The sequence below is a fragment of the Lampetra planeri genome, chromosome 18 (genome assembly GCF_965212315.1).
Source record: "Lampetra planeri chromosome 18, kcLamPlan1.2.h2, whole genome shotgun sequence".
Taxonomy (NCBI): domain Eukaryota; kingdom Metazoa; phylum Chordata; class Hyperoartia; order Petromyzontiformes; family Petromyzontidae; genus Lampetra; species Lampetra planeri.
In genome coordinates, this window is record NC_136124.1 from 4702212 (window position 1) to 4717590 (window position 15379).

Consider the following 15379-nt stretch of genomic DNA (forward strand, 5'->3'; position numbering starts at 1 on the left):
CTGGTGCAAAGTGCAAACATCGCCACTGGGGAGACAAAAGCGGCCGGGCGTGGTGCTGGCCACCTACCCCGGCCTTCATAGGTTGCTCCCTAGCAGCACTTGCCCCAACAGTCTGTCCAAGGCTATAATATGGAACTCTCTTTGTCTTTGTCTCCGTGTGCGCGCGTCCCCGGTACTCACGGCTCAGAGGCGACGGTGCTGAGCTACGACGGCTCCATGTTCGTCAAGGTGGTGATGCCGACGGTGATGCACACGGAGGCGGAGGACGTGTCCCTACGCTTCATGTCTCAGCGAGCCTACGGCCTGCTGCTCGCCACGACGTCGCGCGACTCGGCCGACACGCTGAGGCTGGAGCTCGACGCTGGGCAGGTCAAGCTCACCGTGAACCTCGGTACGTCCCTCCCCCGGCCCTCTTCTCTCCTCTCCGCCGGCTATGTCTCGGAGCAGAGCCCCCCCTGTCACTTCTATAAAGACGTCAGGGGGCTTGCAACAAATGCAAACCCTTCGACGACTCATTTTGGGCCACTTGAGAAATTCGTGTTATTACCTAGAATTGACAGCTTCTCATCAGTTTAGCAGAGCAGGATGATGAGTTACGTGACATAGGCCCAGAGTCCAACAGTAAATTCCATCATAGGTCAGAGCAGATGCCACTTTGGCTGATAATTCATAGAAATTGACTCGCTGTGTTGATCTATATTCTGAACGCGAGAAATGAGCGTTATACTCAGCTTGGAACACTAGAAGTGACGCAAAAAATATAAAGTTATTCTCGTGATTAAAACCAGGTTTGGCTGTGAATGACCTTGAAACTCTTAAGATCAAAGCAAAGCTGATTATGAAATTAGTTGTTGGCCTCAGGCAGCGTGGAGGGAGCAATGAGCCGATTATTGATTGATGATGATGACTGATGATGACGAGGAGGAGGATGATGATGAATAAATGATGACGAAAGGGTTGTGGTAATGACGACAATGACGATGAAGATTGAGATTATCAATATAAAACGAAATCCATGAACCTCACACAAATACATTTCAGACTATTATATGAAAAATAATTAGAAATCTAAAAATAAACACTGAACATTAATACAAATATCCAGCATTAGGGGAATTGTTTAAAATGGAAAAGCACAGTTTTTCACTTTTACATAAAATTGTAAAGTGTTCTTTTATATTAACCCATTTACCTCTTTACAGTGGTCGCTGCAATATATCCTTTGCCTTTGTATGACTTTACCAATACCTTTGAGATTACTGAATTAAACTAAAACTTCTCCAATGTTGCGAATGATTGTTGCTCTAACAGCTATGAATCCAGCGGTTTTTCTTCCTTCAGTTTTGAAGATCGATCTACTTATACAATTATTTTCAACCGTGTTTTTATTTTAGTTCATCCCCCGTGCCCTCCCCTCTTTCTCCCGGTTCCCTCCCCTCCCTCTCTCTAAGTTTTCCAATTTCCCTTCAAAGGCCCTAAAAGCCTGCGACCAGCGTGTGAAAAGCCAAGTGAATTTCGCTTTGTGATACCCCAGTCATGGGACTGCCGCCCAAGCCCTGAGCTAGTCTGGGTGGGAGCTGAGTAACAACCCACACGAGACCCTCCGCAGTGGACACGTGGTCCCAGCGCACGCGCCCACAGCTTAGCTCGTGGCAGTTATGCTGAGGTCTTGTGCACAGGGACCAAGCCTCCAAAGGCCTGGTGTCTCATAATTGGCCACAGGTGGGATTGAGCCAGTCTCCAACCCAGACTAGATCAAGCGTGCACATTCATTAACCCTCCTAAAGCCAGTGGCCTGAGGTAGACCCCCCCCACTCCACCCTCCTTACTAATTGCATTGCTTGGGACTAACCTGGGCTAGCACCGTCAGGGTGTGCTAGCGTCAAGGTTAGTGTCTCAAGGGCTCTACCTCAGGCCTGGCTATGGGGTGTAATTGCACAAATTAAGCAAGAGCAGATACTTACGCACAAACACTTTTACACGCAAACATCCACACACAGATACTCGTTGCTACATATACTGTATACATGAATCCCCTTGCTGATTCTACACTCAAAAAACATACCAGTGCGCGAGTACAGCCTGAACATTTCAATACGCACAGAGCATACATTATTCAAAGGAAGGTTATGTTATAAGAAAAATCCAAACATTCTGGCATGGACCTGCCTAAATGGTAGGGCTAACAGCTGAAACACAACAGCCTCGGTATATCACGCTGGGCTTCTGAATAATATTTCCCATCTCACATCTTGGGGATGTTTAAAATCATTAAGAAAGTAATGGGTGAATGTGACTTTGTAACTTACAATTAAAATGAGAAAAAACATTTGTGCCTCCAAGGAATAAAACACTTAATGGTATAAATCAGTTTTACGTAACTGTCAAGCTCAGATATTTTTTTTTAAATAAACACTCATCCTTTCCCCACTTACACCGACCGGCCTGTAAAGTGAGTTTAAATTGATTGACATTGAATTATCTTTTTCTTTTTGCTCTCATACCTCGTGAATGTAAAAAAAAATCTTCATTAAGATACTCATCCTAGATGACCCACAAAATCTGGTCAAAAGCAGGATTATCCGAGCAGATGGGCCGAACGTAAATATATGGTGAAGCAATTCACGGAATCCTGATGAACAGACACACATTTATTTAAAATTCAAGTTGAAAGGATCTCTATAGCACAGCGGAGGTTATTGGACAGGAATGAGGAGGGTGGGTAGGAAGGAAATCAATAGCAGCAAAAGGTCAGAATTCATACTGCATTTGGTTTTTGTTGAGACGCTTAGATCCGTGTTAGGGTGCACGAGTTGAAAACAAAGCAGCCGAGCCCACGACAGTCATCCTTCTCTACCACGATGCAGCACTAATTTAAATGAGCTCGTTCATTATTAAATTTCACAGCATTTTTCATAATTACGTATTTTTTAAAACGTGAATGAAAGTAAATGAATAAATAAATCGCAGCGTGCGTATGAGGCAGGACATTATTTCCAGTCCTCTTTTAACCTCCTTTAAAGCTCAATAAATTATATAAGGGGCAAATCGACATGCGCGCGCGTGTGCGTGCCAGATTAAATATGCGGAGAGGGAGTCTTTGGGGGGTTAATTATTGAGTCTGCTTTGCAAGGCAGAAAGCGATGAGAGGTTAAAGCATTTGCTGCGATTCATTCGTCCCGTTCCATTAGTAGCACGGCGTAGTGGGGGTGGGTGGGGTGGGGGTAGCGGAAGGGATGGGGGAGGGAATGCATTTGGGAGAATTATCGTCTGCGAGCGCAGGATAAACTGGTCTGCTCTCTGTCTGCCGACATGATCTGTCACTCTTGTTCAACGCTCGTCACGAAGAAATGTGCACGTGGGGTCGTCCGTGTGCACATGTTTTATTTTTTTTACCCTCATTATTTTGTGCATGTGCCGGCTTGTAATGTCACACTCTGCAAACAAATGCACTCTTCTTTCAAATTATTCCCTCCTCCAATAAATAAAAAAAACCATGACTTAATAATATCCTTGCGCGCAAGATTATGAATTGATAACCGTGCATTTTTGATTGTCGTTCACTGCCGCTGTGCAAGGTTGTGCATCCATAAGTCAGCGATGATAATTGCGGACAATTGAACAGGGTTCCCACGTAGCGGAAGGCAGCAAAGAGGGCAAGATGGGTATTTTTCAAAGTATGCTGCATCACTGAGGTAATATCTATGGGGGGGGCATTGTTTGTGCAATTTGACACAGAACAAAAAAACGGCGGTACATTTTGACGCTTATCAAAACACTTCTTTGAAAACAATCCCGAAATCTTTCGTTGTTTCATTTCGTGCGTGTGTTGGGAACTTCACTGTGGTCATCCTCGGCAGCTCGTTCACCTATGTACTCTGCGCTGAACTTCTTTCGCACCGTTATGTAGCCGTCCGCGCTAATCGGAGGTGCAGGGGGAAGGACAAAAACTAAACACAAAAAGCAGTTTGAAGGACACAATTTTGCCAATTAAAAGTGCTATTCGCATTTTTAACGGAAACAAATTCGCTTTTGGCCGGTGACATTGCGAATCGTGCATCTATACCGGTTATCAACGTGCACGTTTGTGATTGTTTACCCATCTCCAGAGGTTGCAAATTAGCGCACGTGTCTGGAAGCGACTTATAATAAAGAGACGCTAATTATTCAAGAAAATTCACCGCAACAACGTATGTTGAGGTTAAGACGAGAAATCGTGAGGGAAAAGGAGATGAAGCAGAACGTGAACAATATTTGAAACCGAGGAAACGATTTTCCAGGAAAGTAACTGTGCTGTCTGTTACAAATCCCTCTTAGTGCCTTTAATGATTCAGGTTGGAAATGAAAGAGAAACCCGAACCTTGAACTAGAATGCACTAAAGAGGTGAAAAAATTTGCTACAAAGGAATGCCATTGGACTGCCGAGCCCAATTCGAGGTCTTTGTTAACCGTAGTCTTGGAAAAAAACTAAATTTAATACTCAGCCCACCAACCGAAACAGCGTAAAGCCTCACGTCGCCAAGTAACAAAACCTCCCGTGTATTTACCGTTCAATTTTAGCGTGCGACCGTATACAGACACACGCGCAAGACTAATTCATGGGCACAGATGGCGAGCTAGTGCAAGCTAACATGAGAATAGACACACATATATACTGGGTAAATGAACACTCCCAGAACACTAGCAGTCAGTCAATATCTTGTCAAAATGGTCAGAGCAGCACCCTGACAAAATAAGAGTCCCGACGGAACGGCTGCATTTAATGAACCATTGTAGTGGAAACCACCTCCACCCGGTGGGACCTTCATTAGGCCATGTGCTCTCTCTCTCTCTCGTCCCCACTTACAAAGGCAGCGATGCCACATTGAGCCCCAACAGACTGCTAGGGCTGCATCGGTCACTGCATCGTGCACTTTCAGATTCGCTTCTGCGGCCGTATGAACAGCTCTTCCGTCCGATGATATTGGTCGCGACCAATATCATCCACAATACAGGTTTTTTTTTGGTTAGATCACGTAAATATATAAATGTGTCGTTAAACCCGCCACCACCCGACACAGCCAATTAGTAAGGTTTGTTACGTAAACAGATCATGCCAATTCGTTACTGGAGAGCAAAATCACAACATTTACAAAGAGCTATGCACTTTGAAATCATCTATATGAAAAACTAATTTCTTTACAACTGCTTTTTGTGTTTAGTTTGTTGTCCTTCCCCGTGCACATCCCATTCGCATAGTTGGCTACGTACGGTGTGAAAGAAGTTCAATATACATGCATACATACAAGCAGGGCATGTACCATCATTCCACACCGAGTTAGAGTGTGGCCCAGAACTATGCCTGATGTTAACGTATCACATCAGGTTCTCATTTTAAGAGCAGTAGGAGTTTTTATTGTTGAAATACCCTTTGCTAATCCAGGGGAGTTTCAGTGAGTCTCAACCTGTTTTCAAGAGATTCCTCCTTTTGGATGTTGGGACAGATATTCGTATAAGGCCGAGTTGATCGAGGGGAAGACTCAAAATCAGTTAAGGTATCGTTCAACGCTGACGTTAGCCGTGGCTGGGAATAAAACTCAAGTTGTCTGGTTCATAGCACAGTTCAATCAACCAAACAAAAACAACAACAGTCGCCATTCATCAGAAAAGTGGCTGTGATTCACCACCACATTAGTTATGGCAGGCCAGGTGCGCTTCGAGGCCATGCGCAGTATCGAAGGCTCACTGGGTACAATTACGCAAAGACAAGCACAAAAACATGAGCACGCACAACACATAATTTGTGCCAGACTAGGTGCACTTCGCGGTCACGTGAAGTGTCGAAGGCTCGCTGTGTGCACAACGCACGTGCCCAATTACCCAATCACGCATGAGCACACACGCACGACTGCACACACGCACGCACGAGCAAATACACGAGTGCACGCACACACAAATGTATGGGCTACCCCACACCCCTGGGCGCACGAGCGTCACCTGGCTTTTCACACCCACTTTTCTGCGGCGGTTGACGACACACGTCGAACCCCAGCGCCATGACCTCCTGACCCCACGTGGAAAATCTACTGCAGGATGACACGGGGAGAGCAGCCTCAATGCGTTTCGTCAATAGTACCGAAGCCTTTACATAGCGGGTTGCTGTCGTTACAATCTTCCCTGTGACGTCCGATTCTAATTTAGTTGTCTGGCTTATGTATGCCAGATGTCTGATAATTGTTAACCTGCTGTATGCCATTTTCTCTTACCCTAAGCACGATCGCGCAATTAAAACTCATATATTGTGAACGTCGCGACGAACAAGCTGCGGCAAATCAAAACAAATTAATCCTGATTTATTTGTTAAAGTGGGAAAATTAGGGATTGAATCAACAACAGACTAATCGTCAAAATCTTGTTTGATTTCATTGCGTAACATTAACGCTTCTTTCGAGGCCGAACAAGTGCCATGCGTTGCGTGCTACAGTTCTGTGATGCCAGAAAACGGCGCCGCTTAATAATATATAGACACACATTCGGCATAAAAATAAACTTGTGCATTCAAACATTTATATCCATTGGCTATTGGCGTAGAGTCAAACCTATTCATTTTTAAAGAAGAAGACTTCTCAAGTGGGGTCATGATGTCATGTGGAGCTGATGTGTGCACACGGCCATTTTGCATCGGTAAAGCACTGCGGGCTCAATGCGTCTAAAAGTTCCAACCAAAGCAATGAATCCGGCCCTCAGAAACCGTTCTGGCAAAGCCTGCTCCCGTCTACAAAATAGTAAACGTTTGCAGAGTCCGCGTTATTAAATTAACATTAAGTATGAAAAAAATGATAATCCCAGGAACAAAGTCTCACGTAGAACTGCTGTTGAAACGGCACCAAGGCGAGTGAGAAATGTGAATTGGATGCTGAGCCAAGGAACCTTTTACAACCGAGCAGCCCGGACACACATTCCTGCAGCAGCACCGCAGATTGTGTCCACTATTTCTCACAAACATTTGAGTAATTACAAATCGACAAAATTGCTATTAGCCGATGTGGAATGGCCGATTGAGCGTTGCGTGTGTCTGTCCCCGGAAGGTGGCATTAATGATTTGTGGTTGTCCAGCAGCTGTAACCTTGAAGGATGCAATTTTCATCTTTTTTTCATCCCCCCTGCCCTCCCCCCATCTAGACTGTATCAGGATAAAGTGTAACTCCAGTAAGTTTGTTTGCACTCACATTTTAATATGCCGCATATGATGTCTGTGAACTTTTACAACACCGTGTTAATCAACTGGGCACGGGCAGTAATGAAGAATTTAAAAAATATATATTATTTTAAGTTGTTTAAAAAAAGAAGCAAAAGTTTAACTCCATGAATGTGGTGCTTTGTTGTTACAATGTTGCTTGTTTTGCTGTGCAATACCCGGCCTCTTGATATAGGATGTGTCACACCTGCATTAACTACATTTCACTCCAACATAACTCTTAGTCTCAGGCTCTATATTCGGAGCAAATATATTGTGGTAATGTATACCGGCGCGGTGTACATTAACGTGCTTGCGTGTCGTGATGAACGACTTCCAAACAAAACTCGCACACTGTGCCGGATGGAACCTTAAACAGATTCACAAAAGAGCCGACCGCTGCTTAAGTAAAAAAAAACATCAGCTCCTGTGTCGTTTTCAGAGGAAGCTATTACACAGTGCACCCGCCGACTGTTTGAACAATCTGAGATGCCAGTCAAAGCCTGCGCAACCAGCGAGTATTTAAAGATAAAACACAAATGAAAAAGCATCTTAAGTCAAAGTTTCTCGAACAAAACATCGAGCAAAGCGGCCCAATGGGATGGTGCGCGCATGGCCCGTGCAATCATCCCCTTTCGTTGTCCCAGTGGGAGAAAACAACACGGCGTTTGATGAAGAAATTGTCAAAATCACCTTGAAATTAAGTGAAAGCCAGCGACGCCAGAGCAATGAGCATTTCCATCACGCGACGCCACGGCAAAACGAATCCCGAATCAGCGCTCGTCTCCGGGGAGGTTGGTGGACGGCTGCACCAGCTGCATCAGCTGCACACCTCTCGAGTTATACTGGTAGGAACCTCCTGGTTACACCAGCCCACAGGGGATTATTGTGTCCGTCCGTCCGTCGTGGATCCAAAAATGGGAGGGGTCGGGGCTGGGTGGAGAGGGGAGGGTGTGGAGGGGCTGGGTGGGGAGGGTGGGGAGGGGCTGGGTGGGGAGGGGCTGGGTGGGGGGTGGGAGGGGAGGGGCTGGGTGGGGGGTGGGAGGGGAGGGGCTGGGTGGGGGGTGGGAGGGGTGGGGCTGGGTGGGGAGGGGCTGGTCACCCCGTGGTGCCCTTATAAAACTCAACGTTTAACCTACCAAACGCCGGCTTGTGCCCGCCCTCACAGTCGGGCATATTTGCAGAATACACCACGCCGCCGTTGACCTCGGCCATTGACCGAGCAACCCAACGTTCCTACCAGCTCCCTCCGCGGGAATGTGTTTTCCAATCCGACACCAGCATCGCGCTCGAAGCAGGAGACAAGCCAGCGTTTACCATTACATTTAATTATAACCTAATATAATTTTATTGTAACTTCAAAAGTGTTAATGCACTTACACAGTGCGTCGGGTTTTATTGGCCTAATGAAGCATTTCGAACCCTGCATTTTTCGAGCACGATTTTTAGAAACCCTCATGCATTAAACAGTCATGTCTCCCCCCATTTCCTTACCTGATTCTGGCCAAGTCATCACAATGACACCACCGGGTTGGGGCGAGGGAGCGGGGGCCATCGTATCTCTTTAAACACAGCAATCCCAATTTAAGCTTTATCGAGCGTTAACGTATTTCGAAGTTGTATCACCACCGAAAGGCTGAAATTATACGGGTTTTAATAGCCGCGGCAATTAGCGGTAATTATCTCTACCGTCTAATCGCGGGCGGCTCAGCGGAGGCTGTGGTTTGGGCGATAAACCCGGCTAGCTGGGGTGGCAAGTGAGCGCGAGTTTCGCAGTCATTTGCATCGCCAGCAGAACGATGCAGTTTTATATTAATTTATTTTTCATTCCACCCCCACTAATTTTTTGTTGTTGAGTTAACGAGATAAGTAAATTACAAGAGCAGCTGATGACATCCAAAGGAGACACAAATTATATTTTAAAAAAAAGATCTCCCTAATCTCAGAAAATTAATAACCGTGGGCAGCGGCGATGAGGATATACGTCAAAATATTCCATTTATAAAATTGACTCCTATTGTTTATTTGCACCCAACAAATGCTTACTTTGCTTATTATCCTAATAGGCTTCTACAATGCTGTAGCCATTAAAGCCCATATAATTACAGTGAGCAATATAATCCCTGTGAATGTAACACGAGCAGCGCAAATGCACAAACACAATGAGAGGCCACCATAAGGATAGCGGCCTTATTGTTGAATGCAACACTTAAAAGTGCGCGCGTGCTTATTTTGTACAGATATATACCAACACACGCCCGTAGCAAAACATGCTAATGTCGTACAGTGCCGATGTACCACTGTGTATGATGAAATGAAACACATTGAGGTTACACAGCAGATTTACCATGGCGCGTGCGTTCGCACACGTGTAATAACCGCACGCAAATTTGCGTCGCACACCCCCGTCTTCTAAGGCGTACATTTATATATTTTTTTATCAAACGGTCGTATGGCATTTGGTTTGATACACAGTAGTCGATCCAAAATCTACCCACCGAACCGAGCTACAGTCACGTTCCTGTGTGCAATTTGAAATGGTCACACCGATTCAGCATTACACAAAAACGTAAACAAAAAATGCAACTCACCTACAATTATTTCGACCCTTGCAAATAATGCAAAACCCGCACCGTACGGTCACCCACAAAATCCATTCATTCTCGTTACGAGAAATTACCCCAAGGCGGATCCATTATTGTGGACGCTAGTGCCGGTGCAAGGGGGTTGGCAGTCAAGGGATCATTAAATAAAATAAAGAAATTCCCGACCATCGTTACACAACGAATGGAACACTTCCTGACTAAACAGCATATGTATCCAGCATGGCTCTAAAAATGTACGTATTACTGCGAGGCCACGCATCCCGCCTTCTTGGCCTCGTTCGCAGCAATGGCCGAATTTATTTTCTTCCAAAATCCAGGTTTGAAAGCAACAACAAAAAAACATTTCGATTTAAAGCTTTCGTGACTGCAGGGATTCATCTTCTTGGTTCTTTCGGTAAAGTCATGTAGAAGGGAAGTAATAAAATGAAAAAAATAAAACATAATTAAATAATATAATAATATAATAATATATGTTTTATTTTTATTATTTTATTATTTTTCTTCTACGTGACTTTACCGAAAGAACCAAGAAGACAAAAAAAACCACGCAAGTTTGCGTTTGTATCTGAGTCACCTGCACAAAACACCCCCTGAGGTGAGATTTTTTTAGTAGCCTGTCGTTCAGAGAGAGATAGACGTCAGAAGGGGCGGGTGGGGGGAATAAATCGCGTATAGTGCTCTATACCGTCGGCCACTTGCCACTAGCCATGCAACTGGGTGGCCTTTGTTCCAGCATCAAAGGCCAAATCTCATTTGTTAAATGTTTTTAGTTCTCGCCATGCAAGTGAGTGCGAAAAACAGAGAGGGTAGGGTTGGGCAGCTGCCCGGCCAACTGTTGACAGGGGGTTCAAGCTATTTGCTATCACCCCATAATTGATATATTTAATAGGACCATCTCGGGTAACAATACATGGGCGCCCCGTGGATTTTTGCTCCCTTCGCGCGCACTTCCAAATAATGCAATGCCCCCTTGTCTAGCTAAGGAATGTCATCCGCATGTCCACCACAAATCATACCATGAATCTCAATGGACCTTCGCCTGCTTAAATGAAGGACACTGAATTGAATTAACTGAGCATGAATGAATTTTATCCGAAATGGTTTTCTGCAACAACAACAACAACAAAAACCACGCGACATCTTGGCACTGTTTGAGTTGCATTTCAACAAGTAAGTACATTGTCGACGAAAGTGTTACCTCTATCTCATTTGTCGAGGATAGGGTTTACATCTTGATTTGAAAGAGTGCTGCTTGGCACGTAAAAAAATACTTTCCAGCATTTTGCGAGCGTTAATAAATGCCGATAATAATTGTTTCAGCAACAGTCTGTGCATTGGCCAGGCGTTGGGTCCATCTGTGCGCAAAACGTCGTTTTGCGAGTAACATCGGAGCCAAGTGATTCTATCACGGCTCGTATAGATTTTACGCAACAGTAAATGTCATCACACAAATTATCATATCCCGTTTTGCTGGCACAATTTTGACCCGATTTGCATAAGGTAATTATGTCCAATTAATGGTAATTAAAAGTCATCTTAGCATGTAAACTTAATGAACCAAAACACGGGCTCTGGTTAAACCTGGCAACTCTCGTATCAGATGAGCGTATGTTGAGTTGACCCATTTACAGCTATCTTGATATCAACTTAACATCAAAAATGGTGCAGCTTAACACCAATTAATCACGTTTTAAAATGAATCATTGGCCATAGAGTTGTATGCTAATTTATTTATTACAGCTCTTCTGAACTCGAGATCATGAAAGTAGTTTCACATTTGTGTCTTGTGCACTCGTGCGTGCACACACTTCTGCTCACAGTGGGATATTGTCCATTCAAATTAACCTTTTATGAATATTGTGCTTTTCATTCCACAATACGTATATACATTTTACACAGCTATTAATAGGAAAGTACAGATTATTTTGCAACGCTCACAATCGTAAGAATATTTCAAAAGGCAGATCCACACACACACACCACGGATTTGCTGTAATCGAAAAGAAACAGTTTACATTTAAGGGAGACTGCATGTTTTACCCATGAGACAGAATCAGCAAGACTTACATCCAAACCAAACGGAAACCCAGCAAAGAGGATTCAAACTTTCAAAGTTTACAGCGCCACTGAGCAAGTATACAATCTCGATGGCCATGCAGAGTTTTGCGACTGCCATCAACAAACCCCATTTCATCTGCCTCTCCTCGTATGCAGCGCACCTTGTGTGACGTGTCACGCAACATTACCGTGTGTGACCCTGACAGCGTTCAGCATGAGAATCTTGAATAGAGCTTCTTCCACTCGCAGTCTATTTCCTTGCTCGGCACCTTGCTAAATTGTATGGGCAGAACCAGAATCTTTATTTTTCCTCGAGAAATCCGATTAGTTATGAAGCTCTTTATCACTGACGTGCAACAAGTAGGGGTGGGTCAATGGCGATCACACTCAGGTTGATCTCGTAAACAGTGTTTGTATATTAAAACGTTGGAACAACCGTAAAACAACACAGCCTTTCAGGAGCACTCCGCGGCTCCGTCCGCACTGTCCCAAAAAATGGCAGGAAAAGCGTAGAGCCCCCCCCCCTCCCGTCAAGAACGAGTTTCCCTCGAAATCCAGGAAGAATGCCCCCAACGCTTGGCACTTGTAATTCCACAACATTCAACAGCAGCTCACAATGTTCAAATTAAACGATGAACGGAGTGGGACGTTAAGGCCTGAAATTAAACATTTGAAATACGTCAGACGGGTCAATAGCTGAATCTATGCCGATTTCAGCGTTTCATATTCATCCTATTGAGAAGAAAATCAATGATCAACAATCTCGTGTGGGGAACTCGTGGCAGCCAATGGCTCTTTGCTAACAACAAAAGCTGTCATTTGTGTCCCAACAGTGGACCCTGTTGGCGCGATGCAAGCCTCATGTTTTGCGTCACCGGTCACTGGTCAATGACCCAGAGAGATTCTGCCTTCAACCTAATGGGAAAAAGGGCCACAACCTCAATTTACCGTTGCTCTTTAAATATTTTTTTTTTCAAAAAAACCTACTGACCATGAAGGTAGCCATGCAGATAAATTGCTTTGAGTAATCCAGAGCCATCGTAAGGCAAGGTCTCTTACTCCACTCCAATGTCCCAACGAAAGATATGACAATCTCTCACAGCCGTCAGCGTTTGCCATCTGTGTTGCAGAGTAAAGGAGGGCACTCACACCTGGTGCTGTGCATCGTTTTCCGACTGGTAGTAACCACCAGAGAGATTTGTCATGCTCTGTGAGGATATGTGGCTTCGTAGGGAAAGTGCATTTTAATTTGGAGTACTGCATTTTCAGCTTTTACGAGTCTGCAAACAACTGGAGATTATTTACATGTGCATTTATTTTGATTTTAAAAAGAGCAGGGGAAAACATTACAAGCAAAGTTCAGTATATGATTTTGGATTAACAAAAGCATTATATTAACATAGCTTTGTCCAAAATAACATCTTCTTGCTATTAAAAGTTAATGACGATACATTAAAGTTGCGCTTTGCGCATGTAGCTGTGAATAAAGCGTTCATCACCGGCGCATACGAAGGGAGCTCGTACTGAGAGAGAAAGGAGCAGAACAAATGTCCACGTCGTATATTTTAATAGCCCACGTTTTATTTTCATTTGGACCAAATGAATTAGAAATATTACGTAAATTATTTAAATAAAAGTCAAAATCTGTCAAACATAATGTGAAAACGCCGAAGAATACATATTTATTTTAAATAGTTTTTGGGGGGTTGAAATCGACAATAAACCAAAATTACATCCGCAACCTCACACCACAAAACCAACTGCAAGAAAAAATGTGTTTGTGTCAAAGCATAATAGATAGTTTTTTTTTTAAATGTAGAGCCAATAATATCACACAACACACTCCACAACCTTTACCAGAGGCGTAAATGGCTCAAGAGGCCCTGCCACCACAAGACACCGCCATCCATGCACCCGCGACCGGCCCATCTGGAAGAGTCACTCGGTAACCACGAGAGCACATCAGCGGAATTCATTACGTACCCCCGTCGACGCGGCGAGCGTCCCATTTAATATTCCGGCTCTGACAGATGACGGCTAACCCTGTGGTCGTGTCCGCCGACGATAGGGCCCCGTGGATGTTTGCCTTCCCAGCGCACCGCTCGGTTGTTGCGAGGAAAGATGGAGATCATCTTGGGGCTTGGGTGGATGTCAAAAAGGGCATTAAAGGTCAACAACTATTCTCGCAGGTTATGACATGCACTGATAAAATTACATCAACACCACGTATCGATCAAGACCAAGGTCGCCCGTGCGAATGTGTTACATATTCAAGACTGGCCCATGCAATGTAGAATAATTATGACCTTAAAATATTTAGGAAGGCCTCAAAAGGGGACCTTGCTTAATTCATTTGAATAATTCCTCTGTTGAGTATTTTTGTGTCGCGAGAGGAAGGCAGAGTACGTGATGAAAACTCATAAGTACAAATGTGGAATGAGATTTGTCAACTACCTACTTTCTGCACTGTCACACACTGGCCACCTTGCAGGTTAGGTGTCTAACGCACGTAACATCATTGAGCCAGGTACCTGGACATAGCATTCTCATTAAAATCGAATACAAAACAGTAGGAGGCTTTGTTGGTCGAGACTTTATTTATTGTTAGACCACATTTCGCAATCTGGCCATAACAACAACTGATGGTGTTTCTCACGAGCCCTTTAAGCAGACCCTGAAAAACCTTCTGCCCGAGGGCAGCAACTGTGGCAGGCAAAGTTAAACAAACAAATTGGCGATCTCAATTCTCCTCCAGCTACCTCACAGGCGTGGAATTAGTGTTCAGGTGGCTGCCAGAATTTCCCAGATTTCTATCTTGAACCATTCTAAGCCACCTTAGCACCAGCATAAATCTCTAGCCCAATAAACAGCGGCCTTGTTATCCAGCGTATATTTTATTCTCACTTTACTGGCAGTGCCGTGTTGCTGGCTGCAGCAAAAAGAATAATGTGAAAGTCTGAAAATGTTGCAGCCCAATGGGAATAACTTATTGCAATTCAAATAAACCTTACGAGGGTATGTCCAACATTTCTGTATTACCAATCGCCCACATCTATGAACAGAACAGCTGTCTGATCTGCAGGTGCTCGAAAAAAATTGGCGTGCATGATGATGATGATGATGACCTTTTCGTCCAGTAGGCTAAAGATTTAGCATGCAGCTGTGCAACTGCGCTGGGATATCTGCATTTCGCATGCTTCTTACAGGAGAATGACAAATGGGACATGGTACAAGAACGTGGCCCCACAAAAACACCACACCTATTAGGCACCAGGCCTGGAAGACAAAGCTGGCAAATTAGGAAGGGGCCAGCCATTAAACCCAGCTGGGTGTCCATGTCCAACTTGTGTTATACATACAAAAAAAAATAACACATTCAATTTCAGTGCCGTAGTGGTGTTCGGTTGTACGTAGCACAGCCCTTTGTCAATCCATTGCGGTATGGAGGCCTCCCCCCACCCACCCAAGCTGGTTGCAGGTCATGCGGGCTATTTGGCCA

General features: G+C 44.4%; 1 protein-coding gene across 1 annotated transcript in view; it reads left to right on the top strand.

Moving 5' to 3' along the window:
* Nucleotides 1-15379, top strand: part of LOC144723519 (neurexin-1-like) — a 365717-nt gene that overhangs the window by 228758 nt on the left and 121580 nt on the right. The window contains exons 10-11 of the mRNA XM_078602336.1: nt 188-391; nt 7162-7188. Coding sequence (XP_078458462.1) covers nt 188-391; nt 7162-7188 — 231 coding nt within the window. The remainder of the gene's footprint in view (nt 1-187; nt 392-7161; nt 7189-15379) is intronic.